Below are 21,297 nucleotides of genomic sequence, written 5' to 3' on the forward strand. Positions count from 1 at the left end.
ACACAGCCGCTCCATAAAGTAAAATACAACAAAATGTTTAATGAGCAAATTCGTCTTAGCAAATATGAAACTGCCACAGAGAGTAGGAGAGGGGCAGGGGCCACGGGGCTGGGCGCAGGTCGGGGGAGACTAAAGAGGAAAAATCAACTACGTAAGAAACCCAGGAGGGGACCAGAGAGGACCAGAGGCCGAAGGAACAGAGCTGTGGTCCTGGTAAGGGAGAGGGCAGGGCACTGAGGGCCGGACAACAAAATTCAAAATAGTTTGGCCATAAAATATAAACACGCTATGTTCCTACCGTGGGGAAGAGGAGAAGAAAGGCGGTCTAAGGGAGAAGGAGAGGCTGTTTTGGGAGGGGCTGGGGTCCTACCCCGCCCTGCTGTGCACCCTGTCCCCATCCCAACCCCTTCCCTCTGTGTCTGTGTGGGTGCGTGTTGTCTGTGTGGGCCGTGTGCGCACTTCCCCAGTCCCCTCCCTGCCCTAACCCCCCAACCCCCGCCCCCCACCCTTAATTGCTGCCATTCCAGTTGCTGCCGGCTGTCGTGTGTCTGCGGCTGTCACTCCTCTGCCCATCGTCTTCAGAGGGGGATAAGGGGGGGGGCGAGAGTGGGGAGAAGCCCCCAGCCAGCCCTGCCCCCACCCTCCCCCAGCCGCCTCTACCAGAAGTCCCGGCGGTGGTAAGAGTCGGGGTCACAGTATTTTGTGACAACCACTCTGTTGGCGAACTTGCGGCCCGTCAGGCCCTGCATGGCTTTCTGGCAGTCAAACACAGAGGTGAACTCCACAAAGATCTGTGGGGAAAGGAGAGGCAAGTTTGTGAACAAGGCTCACGCCCAGCAGCCAGTCAGCATCCACCCAACCCCAGAACTGAAGGCAGGAAGGGACAGGGAGGAGGGGGCTTCACCACAGGCGTCAGAAAGGGACCCTTAGTGCAGGTTTGGTGGAGTTCACCCAAACATCCTCCAGGATCCAAAAACAAGAGCATAAACACACCATAGGCATGGACAGGGAGAAAGAATAGAAACATGCCAGAGTCAGCAGAGCCATAGAAAGCAGGCGGGAGGCCTAGACGAGCTCACCGCGGGGGAGGGGTCCCTCGTGCTGTCTACTCCACACGAGCCACCATGGTGGGCGCTCCCAGAACCACCCCAACAGCCATGTTCTCCCAACAATAAATGAACTAAGGGAAGCTCAGAAATTAGGATTCAAACCCAGGTGAATAAAATTTAAAAACTTGAACCGTGATCCATTCGAGCTTCTAACCTTGCTTAAACCAATTTACAGGAAAATGGAGGGAGGGAAGGCTACAATGAGCCTACACGAACACTGAAAATCCTATACAGCAGATGAACTTATTTCTTCTACAAATAAAAGAGCTTGCAAAAAAAAAAAAAAAAAAAGGGAGTGAGGTACAAGGGATAAATTACAGAAACTCTGTAACCAAATTCAAGGTAGGGACCTGATATGGATCCTTACTGAAACAAACTATAAAAAATATTCTCGGCTGGGCATAGTGGCTCATGCCTGTAATCCCAGTACTTTGGGAGGCTGAGGCAGGTGGATCACCTGAGGTCAGGAGTTCAAGACCAGTCTGGCCAACATGGCGGAAACCCCATCTCTACCAAAAATACAAAAATTAGCCAGACATGATGGCGGGTGCCTGTCCCAGCTACTCTTCTTTAACTCGGGAGGTGGAGGATGCAGTGAGCCGAGATTGTGCCACTGCACTCCAGCCTAGGCAACAGAGTGAGGCTCCATCTCAAAAAAAAAAAAAAAAAAAAAAAAAAAAAAAATTATTGGCCGGGCATAGTGGCTCATGCCTGTAATCCCAGTACTTTGGGAGGCCAAGACGGGCGGATCACAAAGTCAGGAGATCCAGACCATCCTGGCTAACACGGTGAAACCCCATCTCTACTAAAAGTACAAAAAAAAAAAAAAAAGCCAGGCTTGGTGGCAGGCGCCTGCAGTCCCAGCTACTTGGGAGGCTGAGGCAGGAGAATGGCATGAACCCGGGAGGCGGAGCTTGCAGTGAGCTGACATTGCACCACTGCACTGCAGCCTGGCGGCAGGCTGAGACTCCATCTCAAAAAAAACAAAAAAATTCTTGAAACAGAAAAATTTGAACATGGAATAGGCACTGAAGAATTTTGCAGCCGGGCGTGGTGGCTCACGCCTGTAATCCCAGCACTTTGGGAGGCCGAGGCGGGCAGATCATGAGGTCAGGAGACCGAGACCATCCTGGCTAACACAGTGAAACCCCGTCTCTACTAAAAAATACAAAAAATTAGCCGGGCGAGGTGGCGGGCGCCTGTAGTCCCAGCTACTCAGGAGGTTGAGGCAGGAGAATGGCGTGAACCCTGGGGGGCGGAGCCTGCAGTGAGCCGAGATCGCGCCACTGCACTCCAGCCTGGGCCACAGCAAGACTCTGTCTCAAAAAAAAAAAAAAAAAATTTGCTAATCTAATCATGCTATTGCGGTTTTGTTAAAAAAAAAAAAAAAAAAACTTTTTTAAGGTTATCTGGTTAGAGCAGTGGTTGTCAACTGGAGGAGGGGGGTTGTCCCCAGGGAACACTGAGCAATCTTTGGAGATGCTTTTGGGTGTCTCAGTGGGGAGTAGTGCTCCTGCATCTGGTGGGTGGAGGCTGCAAATACATCTCAATATCGTACAACGCACAGCAAAGGCCCCCACAGAGAAGTTATCTGACCCAAAATGTTAGTTGAGAAATAACAGAAATATACTTAAGGATCTCAAGTGAAATAAATCTGATACGCTGTAAAATAATCCAGCAAAGAAAAAAGAGGAGGGGGGAGAAATAAGCTGAATAGGAAAATTAAGAATGACGAAATATTAGTAACTTCAAGCCCAATGAAGGAACACCAAAATATTAGCACATATACTATGATAAAAACTTATCACTATCATAGTCTCTACTTTTAAGTATATTTGAAAAGATATGCAACAAAAAATTTAAGAATAAAACAGGAATACGATGCCTTTTTTTTTTTTCTGAGACTGTGTCTTGCTCTGTCACCCAGGCTGGAGTGCAGTGGCACAATCTTGGCTCACTGCAACCTCCACCTCCCGGGTTCAAGTAATTCTCCTGCCTCAGCCTCCTGAGTAGCTGGGATTACAAGCACACACCGCCACCATGCCCGGCTAATCTTCCTATTTTTTAGTAGAGACGGGGTTTCACCACATTGGCCAGGCTGGTCTCCAACTCCTGACCTCATGATCCGCCCGTCTCGGCCTCCCAAAGTGCTGGGATTACAGGCTTGAGCCACCTCGCCGGGCTGATGCAATAAATTTAATATGCAAAACAGGTCAGCTGATCCCAAAGGCCAGGGTTTCTCCATTCCTTCTTCCCACAAATGTTTCCTCAGCCCCTGCTTGAACCAAGCTCCATCCCAGCACCAGAGGGCAGCCCTGAGCAGCCGTGACATACCGGCTCAAGGGACGGGGCGGGGGGACTCTGGAGGGCAGTGGGCAGGAGCTGCAGTGAGAGGAAATGCCGTTGGCCTTCCCCATGCCCCTTCTCTAAGATGCTCCTTCCACCTCTCCAGCCGCCCTCCCCAACCCTGCTCTCCCTGGACAAACCACTCCGACGTCCCAAGCGGGGCCTCCACACCTGAGTGTCCATCAGCCCTCATGCTGGGAACACAGACCTGTCCGGCTAATTTTTCCTTGGCATCTCTACTGGGTGTCTCAGAAACCGCAAAGCCAGCTAGCCACCTCCCACCCCCTGCTCACCCCCCACAACCTGCTCATCACTCCTGCACCTCACCTGCCATCCCCACCATCAGAACCTGCCATTGAGCAGCTCATAGGCCTTCTCCTCCCCTCCCCACAAACCCACACCAATCACCAAAGTCTGGACACTTCCCAGGCACAAGTCTCCCTCAAATCCATCAACTTCTCTCCATCCCCTGCTACTACTTTAAATCAGATCACCATCTTTCTTTCACCAGATTATCGCGGGAGACCTCATTTTCCCAACTGCAGCCACAATCACCTCAAAAATGCCACCACCACAGCCCTGTTTTCTCCTTGAAAAGCCCACCACTCCAGGGGAAAGCCGAGCTGCTTCCACAACGTAAGAAGGCCCCCATGCCCAATCTGGCCCTGCAGAGCCAGCCTCGGTCCTGACAAACCTGGCTGTGGCATCGCTTTGGCAACACCAACCCTGCCAGCTCCCAGCAAGCCCTCCTGTCCACAGCACCCTCTCTGCCCTCCTGCTGATCCACATCCTGCCCTGCAGGGCTCAGCAGGGAAGGCAGAGCCCTAGGAAGTACCTGCTGTGCCTCCGCACCCACTCCCAACCTCACTATGTGGGGCCATTTCCATCTGCCAGGTGTGACCATACTGGAGGCCTCTCAATATTGCTTCCCTCCCATCTGACTCAAAATAACCGGTCGTTCTAAGACCCATGCAGCCCTCCAAGGCCTGCCACTCAGCCCCGGCCCCACCACCTTGCTCACTCAGCTGCTCACTGCCACCTCTTGACCTTGACCACCCTGAATGAACAGCACACCCAGGAATGCTGCCCCTGCCCCGACTCAACACGGCATGCAGGTCCTCTTAACAGCTGCACCCCCAGGACTTCTGCTGCACAGGACAGGAGGGACCTCTATTCACGACTGAACCCTCAGCATCTAGATCAGAGCCTGGTACGATGGGAATTCCATACATACACCCAGCAAGGGGATCAAAGAGCAGGTCACACGCCCTCACCATCACCGTCTCATGAGGCAGACAAGGTGAGGTGATTACACCTGTCACGGCGCTGGAGGTGACAGGACTTAGCAGGCTCTGAAATCAGACTCCGAGAACCTGAAGCCTGCCAGTGTGAGCCACAACCACTGTGCCTGTCTCCTCCCACGATGGGGCTCAGGAGCTACTGGGAGGGCTCAGGGTGAACAGAGACACAGCTTCAGCAGGGTGCCTGGCACACAGGAGACACCAGCAGGTGTCTCGGGACTGTTCCCGGCACTCTTCCCCACTCCACAGACCAGGCAAAACCATTTGCACAAGCAAAGCCATATAAGAACGGGGAGCAGGGCCAAGTTCTAAAGCAATACAGAGCTGCATTCCCCAACTACTGTCTCGCCTGCAGGTCTTGGGCCCCCACAGGGCCACACACCCCTCTGGGTCACCAACATCTCCAATGGCCAGGCCTGAGGGTGGTACTCAGTGATGGCACACACCTACATTCATGCGCAGTGAAGGGAGAGGGAGACTGAGGAGAGAAGAGGGAAAGAGACGGGGAAGAGAGGGAGAGAGGAAGAAAGGGGGCGGGGAGAAGAGGAAGGGGGAGAGGGTGAGAAGGCACTGAGCCCGAGGCCTCCTGACCTTTCCGCAGCCGGGCACCTCGACGCCGTCCACGGGCCGGGGGATCTCGATGGACTTGACAAGCCCGTACTTGCTGCACTCGTCCCGCACGTCCTCCACGATCTCCTCATACTCCTCGTCGTCCAGCAGCTCCTCAGGCAGCACCATGTTCATGAGGCAGAGGACCTCGGTCGGGTGGCCGCCCATCTGCACCTGGGAGCTCATCAAGCCCGGCACTTGCAGAGTCACAGGCGTCTGATTGATGGTGCTCTGTGGGGCCAGGGGAGGCGGGGGCGTCACAGGGGGCCCAGACCCAGTCTCCCTCTGCTCAAGCCTAGGCCCCTCAGATGCCCACCCAGGGGAAAGGCCATCTCGCCACTTGAACACCTAAAGCCCGACTCCCCAACACTGCACTGAATGCCCCCCAAATGCCTTCCCATGGAAGCTGGGAGAAAGATCAGGAACACTTGTCCCTAGCCAGCCCCTCCCACCCCCAGGGTCCCTCGAGCCAATGGAAGATGACGTGCCGGGGGGCTCACCAGCGTGGCATTCTTGGCTCCCACACTCGCCCTCTGGACCAGCAGCTTCTTATCCCCCAGCTGCATGCCGTTCAGCCCCGCAATGGCCTGCGTTTGGAGGATGAGGGGTGGGGGGGTGCGGGGAGAGGTGGGGTCAGGGACCAGGAGCCCAACACCTACCCCCAAGCCGGGGCATTGGTGGGGGAAGAGGGGAAGGCAAAGGGGATTAAGAGCCTGGAAAAAGCCAACACCATGGGACAGGGACGAGCCCACACACGCAGGGCACTGCCTCAGGTTGGCCGCCTCCCGCCCCGTCCCGCGGAGGGGAGACCACGGCTTGGCAACAGCGCAGGGCAGGGAAGGACAGACGTGGCAGCGGCCAGGGACCAGGGACTCACCTGATCCGTGACGTTGATGTCCACGTACTCACAGAAGGCGTAGCCCTTGGAGAGCCCCGTGGCACTGTCCTTGACCAGGTTGAAGGCCTTGAGGGGCCCAAAGGACGTCAGCAGCTCTTTGACCTGCAGCAGCCGAGAGTCCATCAGGGCTGGGATGAGGTGGGGCGGGGTGGGGGGACGGGCTGGAGGGAAGCACGGAGGTTACCTGGTCATCGTTCAGGTAGTTGGGTAAGCCCCCGATGAACAGCTTGTGGGCAGAGTCGGGAACCACAGTGGACACAACCCCTACGGGCAGAGGAGAGAAGGACTTCAATTCCAGTACCAGGTTATCTCCCAAAACCTGGACAGTCCACGGCGAGCTCCTCAATCGCCAGAGAACACTTCCTGCCTGATCCGACAAGGGAGGGGTCGCCACGTGCCCACCCCACCCCAGCCTTATCTGACGAGGGAGGGTCCTGGGCAGTGGCACAGAGGCTCCCCGGGGAGAACGCACCGTGTCTCCCAAATCTGCCCAGCCTCAGGGGAACCTCAAACTAGAACATCCTCCAGAACGCTCCGAGGGCACAAAGTTCACACCCACATCTGCCACCTGCTGCTGTGGAATGCTGGCAGGTCACCTGGGCTCGGGACCTACTGCTGAGTCCTTCTCTGACAGCCACCCAGGCAAGGCTCCCATTAAAGCTCAGTCCCGGCCGGGTGCGGGGGCTCACGCCTGTAATCTCAGCACTTTGGGAGGCCAAGGCGGGTGGATCACAAGGTCAAGAGATAAGACCATCCTGGCCAACATGGTGAAACCCCATCTCTCTAAAAATACAAAAATCAGCAGGCTGTGGTAGTGGGCACCTGTAGTCCCAGCTACTCGGGAAGCTGAGGCAGGAGAATGGCGTGAACCCAGGAGGTGGAGGGGTGTGAACCCAGGAGGTGGAGGTTGCAGTGAGCTGAGATCACTCCACTGCACTCCAGCCTGGGCAACAGAGCGAGACTCCGTCTCAAAGAAAAAAAAAAAAAAAAAGCTCAGTCCCTTCCCTTCACACCGTCAGAACAGCAGGTGCCACTGCAGGGGCGCAACTGCCCTCACAGGGGTGGCATGAGACGAGGAGGAGCTGTGGCTGCTCGGGAAGTCTCAGAACAGCATCCGCAGCATTAGCTGCTCTGATCTCACTGGGAACTGCGGGCTGACTGTGGGATGCAGGATCCAGTGTCTTCGAGGGCTGACATACCAGAGTGGGGGCTTAGCTGAATTTACTCGCCCTTGATCCTGCCCTATCCACTGAACTCTGGACTCACAGACAAGTGCCTGCTGGTGGGATGATTCAACCTGAGACCCCACAGGCTCTGCCAGTGTATCTTGACGCCGTCCTGTCAGATATCAGACCAGCCAACCTGACTCCCAAGTTCAAAGCCTAGGCCATATGGCCTCCCCTTCCTCTGCAGCCTCCACACCGAGTGTGAGCGGCCCCATCCCACCTCCATCCTGATGCTGGGAAGGAACAGGTAAGACACGAAATGGGAAAGAGCCTCAGAAGTTGAGCCGCTGTGCCCATGGGAGGAGGGGAGGCGCCCCCACACACCCTCTCCCACCTACTCACTCAAGCCTCTCCAGCCCATGATGACGCTGCCCCCACAGAACTGGAAGCACCAGCCCAGCCGGCTCCAACCACCAGACTGGGGCCACGCAGACCCCAGGAGACCCGGCTCCTATGCTACAGGGACAAGTAGCAGCAGCCCGGGAGCAGGAACACACACCAAGCACTCACCCCACGGGCCAGGCATCCTGTAAGACTTTCAATCTCCTACTGCAATGCTGTACATACAATACAGGAGGCAAAAACTGAGGCATAGAGCGCAGACACACAGACAGGAAAAAGGCAGCCTCCAGAGCACACACTCGGCTGTGACTCTCCACAGGCAGCATGGCAGGCTGCAGGCTCTGCCTGGGTCCAAGGAAGAATGGGTCACACTGGAAGCTCGGTCACGAGCCCTGGCTCTGCATGTCTGACTTGAGCAACACAGAGCCAAGGGTACACGAGTTGGGCTCCCTGGGTTCGTGGCTCCTTGGGTTCAAGTCATGTTTGTACCATATGAAGCTCCAAGGGCCTCAGTGTCTTCATCTGTGGAATGGGAAGAACACTGGTGCCCGTCATGCGAGCCACGTGTGTGAGAACAGCTCAGGCCAAGTGCTGATTCGATAGAGGACGTGAGAACAGGCACGGCAGTCCCCGTGGCCCGGGCATCTGCAAGACTCAATGCCCACAACAGGGCCCGCCCAGCCCAGACACACACTGTGAGCACTGTCAGTGGGGTCAGCCACTGTTACATGACAACAACTTCAAAGGAATCTTCTCGGAGTCTCGAGTTCCTCCACTCGTCACTGAGGAGGACAAGCCCTACTTGGCAGGGCTGTTCCAAGAGTCAGGCAGGGAAACAGGGCCCCACACCTCTGCAGCGGCTGCATCTATAAAAGCATCACGCCTGGAGCAGAGGCGGCATGGGGAAGACCCAGCAGGGACCCCCACTGTCCTGAAGCTCTTTCCTCATCTGTAAGATGGAGGAACGTCCTCTCCCATGATGACCAGGCCATCTCAGCACAGGGGGCGCCTGAGAGGAGCTCAGCAGCCACTGTCACTGGGTCGCCCTCAGCTCAGCCCCTGCCAGAGCACCCCGTCACCTTCAGAAGAGTCAAGCTCCTCAGCCTGGTAAGAGAAGCAACCTTAGATCCATAACCCACCGTTCCTATTCTCCAAGGCCCACCACACGTCCCTACCCAGGAAGGAGGCACTGCACAGCAAGGCCAGCTGTGCCGCAATCAATCTTTACTTACAAAAACAGGCAGTGGCTGGGAGCGGTGGCTCACACCTATAATCTCAGCACTTTGGGAGGCCGAGGCAGGTCACAAAGTCAGGAGTTCGAGACCAGCCTGGCCAACATGGTGAAACCCCGTCTCTATTAAAAACACAAAAAATTAGCAGGCGTGGTGGCACATGCCTGTAATCCCAGCTACTCGGGAGGCTGAGGCAGGAGAATCGCTTGAACCTGGGAGGCAGAGGTTGCAGTGAGCCGAGATCACGCCATTGCACTCCAGCCTGGGCAACATAGCAAGACTCCATCTCAAAAAAAAAAACAAAAAAAAAACAAAAAACAGGCAGTGGGCCAGAGTTGGCCTCTCAGTCGTAACTTGCCACTCCCTGTATCGTAGGGCTGCCATCCGTGGAGTGCACTTAGGATGGTGCCTGACACACACAGTAAGCACCAGCAAGTGGCGGGCCACTCACAGGATTTAAAACGAATGAAAACGCAGTGGATTCATCGGGAAGAGACGTGGGGGAAGACATTCTGTAGCTTGATCGGGGAAACGCACCCATACGTAAAAAGTCCATGTCGACTGGGAGCATGTCAACATACACTACACCACAGGCTCCAAAAGGTTAGCTGAATCTACCAAAACTCAGGGTGGAAAAGCACTGCGCTGAGCGCAGTGGCTCATGCCTGTAATCCCAACACTTTGGGAGGCTGAGGTGAGTGGATCACTTGAGGTCAGGCGTTGGAGACCAACCTGACCAACATGGTGAAACCCCGCCTCTACTAAAAATAGAAAAATTAGCCGGGCATGGTGGCAGGTGCCTGTAATCCCAGCTGCTCGGGAGGCTGAAGCAGGAGAATTGCTTGAACCCTGGAGGTGGAGGATGCAGTGAGCCGAGATCGTGCTGCTGCACTCCAGCCTGGGCGACAGAGCGAGACTGTCTCAAACAACAAAAAGAAAAGCACTGGATGCCAGTGAGGGACCCAGCCCAAGACCTGCCTGACACAGATGTGCCTCCGTCTGGGGCTCCACATCGCCTGCCCTGAAGAGCTGACTTGGTTCCTAAAGGGCTCCTTGAACAGTGAGTACCCGCCAGCAGAACCCCACCTCCTCCATGTCCCAGGCCTGAGACACAGCCGCACCCTGACAGGGCATCAGACAAGCCCTCCCTCAAATCCCATTCATCAACTACAAGGGTCAGCAAACTATAGCCTGTGGGCTGACAGGGCCCATCACCTGGTTTTGTACATCCTGCAAGCTTTCTAAAGGGAGACCATTCTGTGGCCTGTGAGAAGCACAGGAAAGCCCAACCTCAGCAGCCACGCGTGTTGAGGTGTGCCGGCACACAGCCAGGCCCATGCACGCAGACACCGTCTGGCTGCTTTCACACACAGTGAGATGGTCGCCAACCCCTGGTCTGCTATGTTACCTACCAATTAGAGAGGATGTTAAACACAGCTATGGGGAATGGCCCAGAACACAAGATTCAAGGCAAACACTAGGAGACAAAAAACAAGTGAACATCCAGGTGCCGGACCCCACAGCAGGAGCTTTGCTGCCAACTGTCGACGCACAGCAGCCCCGACGGGCACGGACTGAGCCCTCCAAGGTCGCACAGCCGCAGAGCAGGCACGAGGTCCAGGCCACAAGCCCCCTCACTTCCCCAGCACCTTTGGTCTGATCCTGGCTCTGCCACGTACAAGCTGTGTGTGCTCAAGCAGGTGACAGCTCACTCTCCCGGCCCGAGGCACCTTCTCTACCAGCAGGAGAGCATGCCACTCACAGAGACTTAGGGGAAGCAGGGAAAAGGCACCTATGTTCCACAGTACTTACACGACTTCCTAAGCCACTCCAGCTGGGCTGAAGGGAAGGACAGGCCATGGGAACAGGATTGGGGGAGAAAGGGGCCCTTAATGGATCCCCTACTCACCAGGCACATAGACAGAGGGGTTCTCTGACATGCCAGGAAGCGGCTGGTAGTCATGAGGCCTGCGGATCTTTAGTGACTGGCCCTGGAAGATGATGCCATCAAAGGCCATGGCCTGGGTAGTCTCGTCCACTGAGCGGAACTGAATGAAAGAGAAAGGAGTGGTGAGGGATGGGGGTCGGGGACTAGTACAGCCCCTAGCGTTCCAGGATTGAGATTTCCTCTTTCCTTTCACTCATGTGAACAAATACAACATGCCAGGCCCCAGGCTGGGCACTGGGGGGACAACAGACACGCATGTCCCTGCTGCCAGGAGCTCACACTCGACCATTAAAAACACCAGGCACCCAACACAAACACAGAGGCAAACACACAATTGCAGGCTGTGATGACGCGGAAGAGGAACAAAGTGCTGAAAAGGGATGTTACGGGAAAGTTTAGTTGCATGGGGAGATGACAGTACTGGAGTCTTTCTGGTGAGGGGACATTTCAGCCCATATCCGGAGCAGTGCAACTCAAAGTGGACTGCAGTGAGGCAAGTACGGAGCGAGAGGGGCCGGGCGAGAGGGGCCGGGCGAGAGGGACAGTGAGAGGGAGTGCTCAGAAACCTCTGCAGCAAGCTAACACTGCCCACACCTTCACAGCACTTCACGAGAGTTATCAGTCCACCAAGAGTCGAAAATCAAAAACCAAGGCCCTTTCCCGACAGTTGAGAAACACGGACACAGAAGACTAGTTAGGAACATCAGTTAGCTGGGGTAACAGAAGACTAGTTAGGAACATCAGTTAGCTGGGGTAAAGAACTCTAGCCAAGCAGGCAGGAGCATGGCAGGTTCTGGGAAGGTCAGTGTGGCCACAATGCAGAGAGGACTGGGCCGGAATGGTCTGGAAAAGGCCAAAGAGGTCCAGACAGAAAGCCAAGGGAAGGCAGAAAGTAGGATCAGCTCTGTAATGCCACCACAGGGCTCACTTCAGCGACCAGGCGGAGAAGGGGCTGCAGAGGGTCTGGTGGAAACAGAGCAGGGCAGCTCCACACATCGGCCTGAGGGCTGGGCCCTCGCATCACACTCGTTTCCTTGACCTCACTCACTCCCCCAGCTCACCTCCAAAAAGGCAAAATTCTTGTCCTGGTTAATCTGCACAGCCAATACTGGGTTGCCAGGGGCCTGGGTCAGCCCCCCCAGGCGCATCTGGGCGTTGAAGAAATCCATCATGGCCTCCTGCAGAGGGAATAGGAGACAAGGGGGGGGCGGGGGAAGGGAGGTGGAGAGAGGAGGGGAAGGGTGAGAGAGGGAGACACAGAGGGGTTTCGGGGTAAGGGGAGAGGGATGAGGGGAGGGAGGAGGGGGGGAAGGAACAGTGGAATATGGGTGGGGGTGTAGAAGTCAATAGTAGGAACAGAAGCAAGAGAGAAAATGGGGAGGAAGCAGTAGCGAGAGACGGCCAAGGGCAGGCGATGGACAGGTGTTGGGGGACAGCCACAGGGGCCCCAAAAATCAGGGGAAAGGAGAAGATTGTTCAAGAAAAGGCAGAGGGAATGATGACAACACAAAATGACGAAAAACATGAAACAGAGGAGATGAAGAGACAGAGCACACAGGAAGGGACACCCAGCGGAGACAGACAGGAAAGTGTCAGGAAAGTAGAAAGGAAGTGGCAGGCAGGGGCAGAGACGAGCAAAGGGAAGAAAGGGAGAGCAGGACAGAGAGAGCGAGGAGGAGGAGGTCAAGAGTGCAAGGGCAGGAGAGGAGGAGTGTAGGGAGGAGGGGCAGGGACGGGAGGGGAGGAGAAAAGAGTGATGTGGAGGAATCTGGCCCTGGAGTCCGGGGGCTGGTTTATCAAATGTAGCAAAGTGCAGGTTGAGAAAGTCAGAATGGACCTTACTTGCCTTCGACGATGGTAGCAAACTTTTTGTTGCTACGAGGGATCTCAGCCCCACAATATTTCACTTTAAAGAGAAATGGAAACAACTCTTTGATCTCGGGATTCTCAGGGGGTGCCACAGGAAGGGGTTGGGGAGAGGGGAGAGGGAAAAGGAGTGGTGGGGAAGGGGGAGGTCAGGGGCGATCAAAAATAAAAGAACAGCGACCATGGGAGGGACGTGGGGGAGAGGATGGGGGACAGGCGGCAGAGAACGAGAGGCGTGTCAGAAAAAAACTGAGGGGCAGCGTGCGTCTGTGTGTGTGTGTGTGTGTGTGTGTGTGTATGTCCAAGTCTCCCTCTCTGTCTCTCTCCGACACGTAGGTACAACACGTGGGTACATTATGTGTGTGCTTGATCCCTGGGTTGCTGGAGGAGGTTGGGGGGAGGGGAGACGGGAGAGGGGAAGAGGAGGGAGGGAGGGCCACCCCCAGCCCGGCCCCTGGCTGGCTCAACTCCATCGGTCCGTCTGGGAGGGGGCCGGGGGGTCTTGCAGGAGCAGAGTCTGACCCGTGCAGGTTGGGGAAAGGGAATGGAGGGAAGGGGAGGAACGGGGTAGGGGCACAAGGGAGAGGGTAGGGGCAGGGGAGGGCAGTACCTCAGTGATGCCAAAGGGGATGTTGCCCACGTAGAGGCGCCGGGCTTGTCTGGTCATCTGGCTCCCGACCACGGGCACCGGCGTTGGAGTCACAGCCAGACCATCAGGGGTCATGGTGGGGAGAAGAGCAGTGGCTGGAATCTGACCCGCAGCTTCAAAGGGGGTAAAAGCAGGATAAAACCCCATCAGGGGAATGCTCAGTGACCCCACACACATACACACTGGGAGTTCCCCTCCTCAGCAGAAAGCTCCTACAGGCTCTCGGCCTTAGCACCTTCCAGAACCCTCTTTCCACCCTCGGGGCCCCCAGCCAGTAACTTCTGCTCCCAAGAAGGCTCACTTCCTAATGGCGTCCAGATGGAGGCCTCATTCCCCTGTCAACCAGGGGTATCACTGGTCATCTCCTCCTCTAGGGAGGCTTCAAAAGAGCAGAGACCAGAACCCCCAGGGGTGTGCAACCCTCCACCTGTGTCCTTGACCCCCTCCAGGCACACACGCAGGGGAATGACTGACGGAGAATCCCAACCCCTGCACCCTCCCGCTCTGGGAGCAGCCCGGCCAGGGGCCTACCTTGCATGGCCTTATACTGCATTGGGGTGATGTGCTCGAAGCCTGGTGGTGGCACGTCCCAGTATTTACGAACCTTCTTCTTCTTCTCATGGCGAGGGGAACGACTGGGGGAGGTGGGAGGGGAGAGCGGGGCAGGGCAACCTCAGTCTGACCAACAGTGGGCCTTCGAGCCCCCTCCCAGGCACCCTTTCACCCTCCCCCCAACCATGTAAGCTCCATTCTCTCCAGGGAAGGAGAGGGTCTGGGGCAGGGCCTGGGAGAGGGGTGCTGGTTTCAAGGTAAGTGGACTCTTCCCAGTGCTTGGGCCAGGGCTGGAAATGGGCGGGACAGGGTGCACGGGCGTGAGGAAGGTGAAGGGAGTGGATATCAGGGAGGAAGGGGCAGGAAGAGAAGCTCACATCAGTCCACCGTGCTCCTCTTTAGCGCCTCTGGTCAAAGGTTTGCTGGGGGGTGGGAGGGAAAGGTATGGGGAGGGGTGACTGGGGACCCTCGTCTTCCCCATATGCCACACCCCCCCAAGGGCACTGAGCCCCAGGGTGGGAGCAGGGCCGAGATGAACAAGCAGCAAGCAGGCCCCCCTCGGCCCTGCCATTTCCCCCCAAACACTCCCACCCCCAGGAAAGAGGAAGTGAGGAAAGGAGAAAGGGGCCAGGGGTCAGGAAGGACCGGTCTCTAGCTGGAGAAACTGAGCTGGGAGGAGGCAGGAGGACTTCCGCCAATCCTGCCCTTCCTCACCTAAGGGGGCAGAGAACAGAGACGGGAGCCTAGAAGGGAAGAGGCGGTGGAAACCGACACCCCTGGGCCAAAAAGTAAGCCCAGGCTGTGGATACTGCCTCGGTCCCAAGAGCTCCCTTCTCCTGGGAGGCAGGGAAGAAAGAAACTGGAGGCAGAGACCAACCCCCTCGAAGACAGTCCCACAGAGAGCCACAGAGAGTCGAAAAGAAGGAACAGGCCCTCAGAGTCAGAGAGAGAGAACAGCCCCTTGTGAAGGAAAACACAGAATCAATTCCCAGGCTCCAGATAAAGAGCCTATTGCCCCAGCAACCCACCAGCAACCACCAAGAGAGAAAATGAAAGAAACCCCAGAAACGGGGGAGAAAATCGGAATCCAAGACAGACCAAGCAGTAGTAGATCCCTCCCCCAGATCCACACAAAGAACGAACGAGCCACACAGGGCCCGGGCCCAGACACAGACACGCACAGGCCACCCACAGGCCGGCCAATACCGCCTCCCCAACTCCCAGGCTGGCCCAGGGGGTCCCTGAGCCCTAGTACCTTCGTCGTCGCCTGTCCCGGGAGGCGCTCCGCTGGTCCCGGTTGCGCCGGTCGCGGCTCCGGCTCCGGCGTTTGCGGTCCCGGCTTCGAGAGCGGCTGTGGCTGCGCTTCCTATGCCGGTTCTCCTTGTCCCGCTCTGGGCAAGGGTGAGAGGAGGGGCATGGGATGAGCGGAGTAAGGATGCAGGCCCAGCCCACCCTGCGCGCTGGTGGCTATGTCCCAAGCCCCAGGGAGGCCACCCCCAAAGGGAAGGGATTCAATGGAGGAAGGGAATTAACAGGCCTCCTGGGTCCACAAGCGAGTCCAGGGACCGTGAGGGGACCAGGGGGACGGGGCCTGGAAATGCCCCCGGGGTGTGAGATACCTGAGGATGCTCAGGAGGAGCTGGGGAGCCAGAGAAGACAGAGGAGGCTGGCTCCTGGTCCCCCTCGAGGGCTGAGGGGCCTGACCCCAGGGTCGTCCCTGAGAGGGGCAGGGCTAGAGGCTGGGGAATCAAGAGACCCAATGATGTTTTCCTGAAGGGACCCAGCGACCCCTCAGGAAAGACCTCTGCAACTAGCTGGCACCCACAGCCCCACCATCAGGCCTAGGGGTCAGGTGCCAGGCAGGATCTGATATACCCAGGAAGCAGGGAAACTCAACCCATCCCTTCCCAAGCTGGTGAATAATGCAGAAGCAAGCACCCTTCCCAGGGGAAGGGAAGGGCCTCGGAGAATCTGCAGACTGAAGGGGAAAGAGGCCCTCCTCTCCTTCAGCAGGTCAGGGGAGGAGCTTGCCCCATCCAGACTGGAATCCCAAACCACTTGAATCTCTCGGCCTCACTCCCTTCAAAGCCAAGTACTGGAGAGGCTGTAGAGTAAGGGCGTGAGTAGGGGCGTGTTGTCTCTGCCAGCCTCCAGCCGGCTCCCTCAACCCTCTATTTGCCTGAGGTAGCCACTAGGAACACAGCCTCGCTGGCAAAACCACAGAAACCTCTGCTCTCCCCAGACCCTTCAACCTCTGAAGAAGGGAGACCGGCCCTTCAAGATGGAGGATATACCATGAGCACTGGGGGGTGTTCATGAGCACCGCCACGCCACTTCCTTAATTCAAAGACAATGAAGCACACACACAAAAAAGATGCACACGTTAAGGTGCTCGTGTATGTTAACACGCATCTCCTGGAGTGATCATCCCTGGGGACAAGAGCAGGAAAAGGCACTGAGGGAGGACGTTAAACTTTAGCCTCAGCCACCGTGTTTTGTCTTACGTTTCTGTGATGCAATATGAATGTTTGGAAAAGCATCACAATTCCAAAACCACCAACACTCAGAAAAATAGGCACCCGGAAGGGAAAAAAACAGTAACAAATATTGAGATGCTTCCTACAATCGGGATCTGTACTAAATAGTTTTGTTTGTTCTTAAATCCTCACTACTGCTTCGGAAAAACACTGCTGGGGGCTGACATAATGGGTAAGGAAACTAAGGTACAGAGAGATCACAACTGCCCAAGGCCAAACAGCTAGCAAATGGTGACACCTGAATTTAAATACTCTAACATCAGTGAGTTAAACACGAGGCCATATTCTTGAATGTGGATCAGGCAGAACACTCAGGTCTGGCTAGAACCATTAATGACAATATAATTGTCCCCTTGAAGGCCAAAAACCCCAAAATCAAAAACTGAAATTGGGAGGAACAATCGGCAGGACAGGCCAGCAGTGTAGGGCAGCGGGGTAAGCACACAGGCACGGCACTGGGCACAGCTCCACGCTCGTAAGATGGACAGGCTGTGAGCCCCAAGAGCCCTTCCTGCTTCTAAGGCTCTGAAACAGGCAAGCAAGCAGACAGGAACCCACGCAGAGAAAGCAATGACGCCCGCTGGGTGCCTGGGACGTAGACAAGGAAATTCCCTGTAGACACAGGTAGCAGAGGAAAGGACTGAAGCAGAAGGCGACAAGTACAGAAGCTGGCCCGTCCTCCGCAGAGACAAAGACTACAGGCAGTGACATGCGGGCAGAGCTTCCCGTATGGCAAGAACCCTCTCCCACACACTGATGCTGGATAGGTAAAAACAGAGAGAGCTTCGTTTGCTCAAAACAGTGTATTGTGGTCATCTTACGGGAGCAGCTCCGCCAACCCAGGAGCCGTGCCAGGTCTCAGGGACTGCCCTACCAGCACCAAAGGGGAAACCCCGGGAGAACCGGTGAAGCACCATCTGAGAGCCCCCAAGAACCGCCCAATCAGCTCCACTTGGTCCAGCAGTGGAACTTGGCCTTGTAGCCAGCCAGAGCTCAGAATCAATACCTGCTTTTCTGCTCACCAACAACAAAAACCATGCAAAAGCAACTTAGCCTGTAAGACTTGGTTTTCTCTTTAAACGAGGGTCACATCTACTCCATCCATTGTGTGGCAGAATGACATTTGGAAAGCACCTTTTCCTGCCCTTTCCCAACTGACACAATCTCTGTGAGCGGAAGACCCTCCTCTCTAAGCATGGAATTTTACAATCGCAAATATCGCTTACTGCACACCTAGTGTACGCCAAGCCACGTGCCACACACTCTACATGTTACCCCATTTAATCTCAGCTCTGCCTCTGACTAACTGAGCCCTGAGAAAGTTTTTAACTTTTCTGAGCCCTCAGTTTCCTCCCCAGTAGAGGCGGAAACCATTTTGGCCTCACAGGGCTGTTCCACTTAGTAAAACATGCTAAGAGTTTAGCGAAGAGCCTGGCACACGGTAAGCGCTCAGAGTTTAACTACATCTATCGTTACTATCATCCTTACTAAGCTTCTCAAAACCCAGTGACAAGAAAATAATAATCAGTCTACAAATGGAAAAAAGATATAAACGTATTAAAAGTGGTTACTAAACAACAAAGGAGGTATCTAAACTCCTGATGTGCTCTTGAGCAGTCCATCAACTGGAACAGAATCAGACCTCAGTAAACGTTATTTCTTCCCCGGGGCACTGTTTCCTAATACAGCCCCTACCCAACTCTAGCCTGCGTTCGAAGGAAAATTCCTCAACCGTCATTTCGTCCTCCGAACGAGCTAGGAACATGGGCAGCTGAAGCCTGAAAAGAAACAAGTCTCCAATCTTCCCTAGTCCTGTATTTCTTCTCTCAAACTGAAACACGGAGAATTTTTAAAGCGTCTAAAAACTCTCCCACTTCTAATATTCTTGGAATCCCTAAGATCAGGGCCCCACGCTTTTTGTTCTAACCCATCACAATTTTCGATACCCTGAAGGGAACCTGCCTCCCACCTTCCCCGTAAGTGAAGAGTTTAGCGCAGTGGGCCAGATTCCTCTTCCTCCCTCAGAACCTGTTTCCTTATCTCTATATTGAAATCTGAGACTGAGTATTATCAGGTGCCCTGAGTTTGGGATTGTACGTGATTTGAGGTGTCTCAAACACTCCATATCGCGATTCTCGGGACCGCCAAAAGCCCCGCATACGCAGGATGTGTGCGTGCGGACACTCAAAGAATGCAGATGCTTTTAGGGAACGTGCGCCAAACACGTTAATATGAGGCGCCCCACTACCAACAGACGGGGCAGAAACCACCTGGCGGGAGAGGTCACAGCAAATCAGCAAAAAGGAAAAGGGGTACGAGAGGGGCCCGTGGCCTCCAAGCGTCGGCCGAAACGGCTCTGTCCTCGTCCACGTGAAGGAGGGAAAGGGACCCCCCCCGCCCCAAGTCCTCACAACCGCCATTTTGGAAACAAAGGGGGCGTGGAGACGCGGCCGTGGGCCCGACCGGAAGCGGAAGTGCCAAGGCAGCGGGAGAAAAGGGATTACGGGGCCTAACATAATCTCCTTTTCAGAGAAAACAAAAAGATTTTAAAAACCAAAGTTCATGTCGAGGCATCTGGCGCGCTCGCGCCGCGTCCCCCGCGCCACCTCCGCCGGGACCACGTGGGGCGCCAGGACAGCCGCCGTGCGCATGCGTCACGGGCCCGCGCCCCGCCGCCCCCTTCCCCTCGCTTAGCGCGCGGCGGAACGCTGGGGACGTCACGTGAACGAGGCGCGCGCCACGGAACCGGGGTTGGGGGGGCGCCGCGCGGCCGTGAGAGGTGGGGGGAAGCAAGGGAGAAAATGGCGGGGGGCAAAGAGCGACGCGAGGAGCCGCCCACACCTCCGCCCCGCGACCCCGGCGCCCTCACCTTGTTTATTCTCGTTGAGCTGCCGCTCGAACTCGTCGAAGTCCGACATGCTGAGGCGGCCGCGTAGGGCCCTGTGCAGCTCTCGCCTCGCCTTGCCGCCCGCTCCGGCCGCTTCGGCTACTTCCGCCGCTGGCTTCGGCTACTTCCGGCCGCCGCCGGCGCTTCGCCACCTCCTACCTAATCAAGCCTCCGGCAGCCCTCCCCGCCCCGCCCGGGCTCCGCCCCCTCGCCCGCCCGCCCGCCCGCGAGCTTGTCCCTCCCCCCCGAGCCTGGCTCCGAAGCGCCTCGGCTATTTCCGGACACTGGACGAAGGAGAGGCAGGCGGCAGCTTCGGCTGCTTCCGAAAACACCCGAACCTAGGGTTCCGCCGACTTCCCAGGTTTCCGTAACTTTTCCGAGATTATCTCGTCAACGTTCGGAGGTTTCCGTGTGTCCTCGTGTGCCACTGCGCCCAGCCCCCTCTGCGAGTTCGGGTTCTTCCAACAATTCAATCCGTCCCAGTCTTTGGTTTCTTCCACGGACTTGCTCCGATCTTTTCCGCCGGCCCTGTCCAAGCAATCGGCCACTTCCGACAATCCTAACCGTCCCGGCCTTCGGCTCTTTCCGGAGATTTCCGGAGCTCGCCCTCGGGCCCCTCGTGGGATTAAGCTCGAGTCCAAGTTTCGGCTCTTTCCGGAGATGCCACTTGCTCACTCCTCCGATCAGAGAACTTCGGCTCCTTCCGCCACCGCTTCGTGAAGGCCTCACTCTCCGGGGACAGCTTCGGCTTTTTCCGTGGGTATCTCGCCTCCTTCCGGCTTCGGGAAGGGAAAAGGGAGGGAGGACAGAGGCGAGGTGGATGAGGGGAAGGGATGCAGAGAAGGGGACGACGTCCTGCTTCTCGGCACCTGGCTCTCCGGGTGGGGAAAGTGAAAGATAAAAAGGGCCGGCCTCGCGGAGGGCCTGAGAAGGTTGCGCGAGACAAAAGCAGCAAGAGGGGTGAAGGGTGCGCGCGACCGCTGCGGAGGTTGCCAGCGCGGCTTTTTGCGCCTGCGCAGGGTGGAAGCGGCGGGTGAGGGGAAACAGGCTTCTGCGCCTGCGTAAAAGTCGTTCTGTGGCGTGCTCTCCCACTGCGCTCCGGTGAAGGGGGTTGCGGGGACCGGGTTTTAGTCCCCACTGCGCGTGCGCGAAATTTTCCCTTACTAGAGTGAAAGTGCTTAATCCTCAACCGTTAAATCCGGCCACCCTCTTGGTTGTCTTGGCAACCACATCAACGCGCTCCGGCTCCTCCCGCCGCGCAGGCGCAGCAGATGGATCATCGCGCATTACTTCCGGGAGACAGATCATCTGGCGTTACTGCCCCCTGGCGGCCCGACGGAAGTATCCCCCAGACTTGGCCTGGCCGCTAGGTGGCCTCACCCGCTAGAGGTCATCGACTCACGCCTCTCGCGCCGCGCTCTGGTCTGGGTAGCCTAGCGGGTAGTGTCCACGCTTCTTTTAACTTTTTTTTTTTTTTGAGACAGAGCCTCTGTCGCCCAGGCTGGAGTGCAGTGGCGCGATCTTGGCTCACTGGAACCTCTGCCTGCCGGGTTCAAGCGATTCTCCTGCCTCAGCCTCCCAAGTAGCTGGGACTACAGGCACCTGCCACCACACCTGGCTAATTTTTTGTATTTTTAGTAGAGACAGGGTTTCACCGTGTTAGCCAGGATGGTCTCGATCTCCTGACCTCGTGATCCGCCCGCCTCGGCCTCCCAAAGTGCTGGGATTACAGGTGTGAGCCACCGCGCCCGGCTGTGTCCGCGCTTCTTTTCCCGAGCTCTGCCTCCGAGTTTTC

At 56.3% G+C, this 21,297-nt stretch overlaps 1 protein-coding gene across 2 annotated transcripts; it reads right to left on the reverse strand.

The window, feature by feature from the left end:
- Positions 1-14: 14 nt before the first annotated feature.
- U2AF2 (U2 small nuclear RNA auxiliary factor 2) lies at positions 15-20,591 on the reverse strand. 2 transcript variants are annotated; one of them, XM_030819555.1, is made up of 12 exons: positions 19,485-20,591; positions 15,334-15,469; positions 14,456-14,500; positions 14,058-14,161; positions 13,488-13,639; positions 12,073-12,189; positions 10,973-11,111; positions 6,448-6,527; positions 6,243-6,365; positions 5,866-5,952; positions 5,348-5,596; positions 15-791 (listed from the first exon to the last, which is right to left on the reverse strand). In XM_030819555.1, the coding sequence occupies exons 1-12, from the start codon at positions 19,531-19,533 to the stop codon at positions 657-659; spliced, it is 1,416 nt and encodes a 471-aa protein (XP_030675415.1). In that variant the 5' UTR covers positions 19,534-20,591; the 3' UTR covers positions 15-656. The 2 variants fall into 2 exon arrangements, with proteins under 2 accessions (XP_030675415.1, XP_030675414.1); XM_030819554.1 differs by having other exon boundaries at positions 5,854-5,952.
- Positions 20,592-21,297: the final 706 nt, after the last annotated feature.

Source organism: Nomascus leucogenys, chromosome 10 (assembly GCF_006542625.1).
Source record: "Nomascus leucogenys isolate Asia chromosome 10, Asia_NLE_v1, whole genome shotgun sequence".
NCBI lineage: Eukaryota > Metazoa > Chordata > Mammalia > Primates > Hylobatidae > Nomascus > Nomascus leucogenys.

Excerpts from the sequence above, each read along its gene's own strand:
- U2AF2 (XM_030819554.1), bottom strand. The coding sequence starts at position 19,533 with ATGTCGGACTTCGACGAGTTCGAGCGGCAGCTCAACGAGAATAAACAA. Across the intron at positions 5,953-6,242 it reads ACATCAACGTCACGGATCAG|GCCATTGCGGGGCTGAACGG; the intron begins GTGAGTCCCTGG and ends CTCCAAACGCAG. Across the intron at positions 792-5,347 it reads AGGTGCCCGGCTGCGGAAAG|ATCTTTGTGGAGTTCACCTC; the intron begins GTCAGGAGGCCT and ends CTTTCCCCACAG.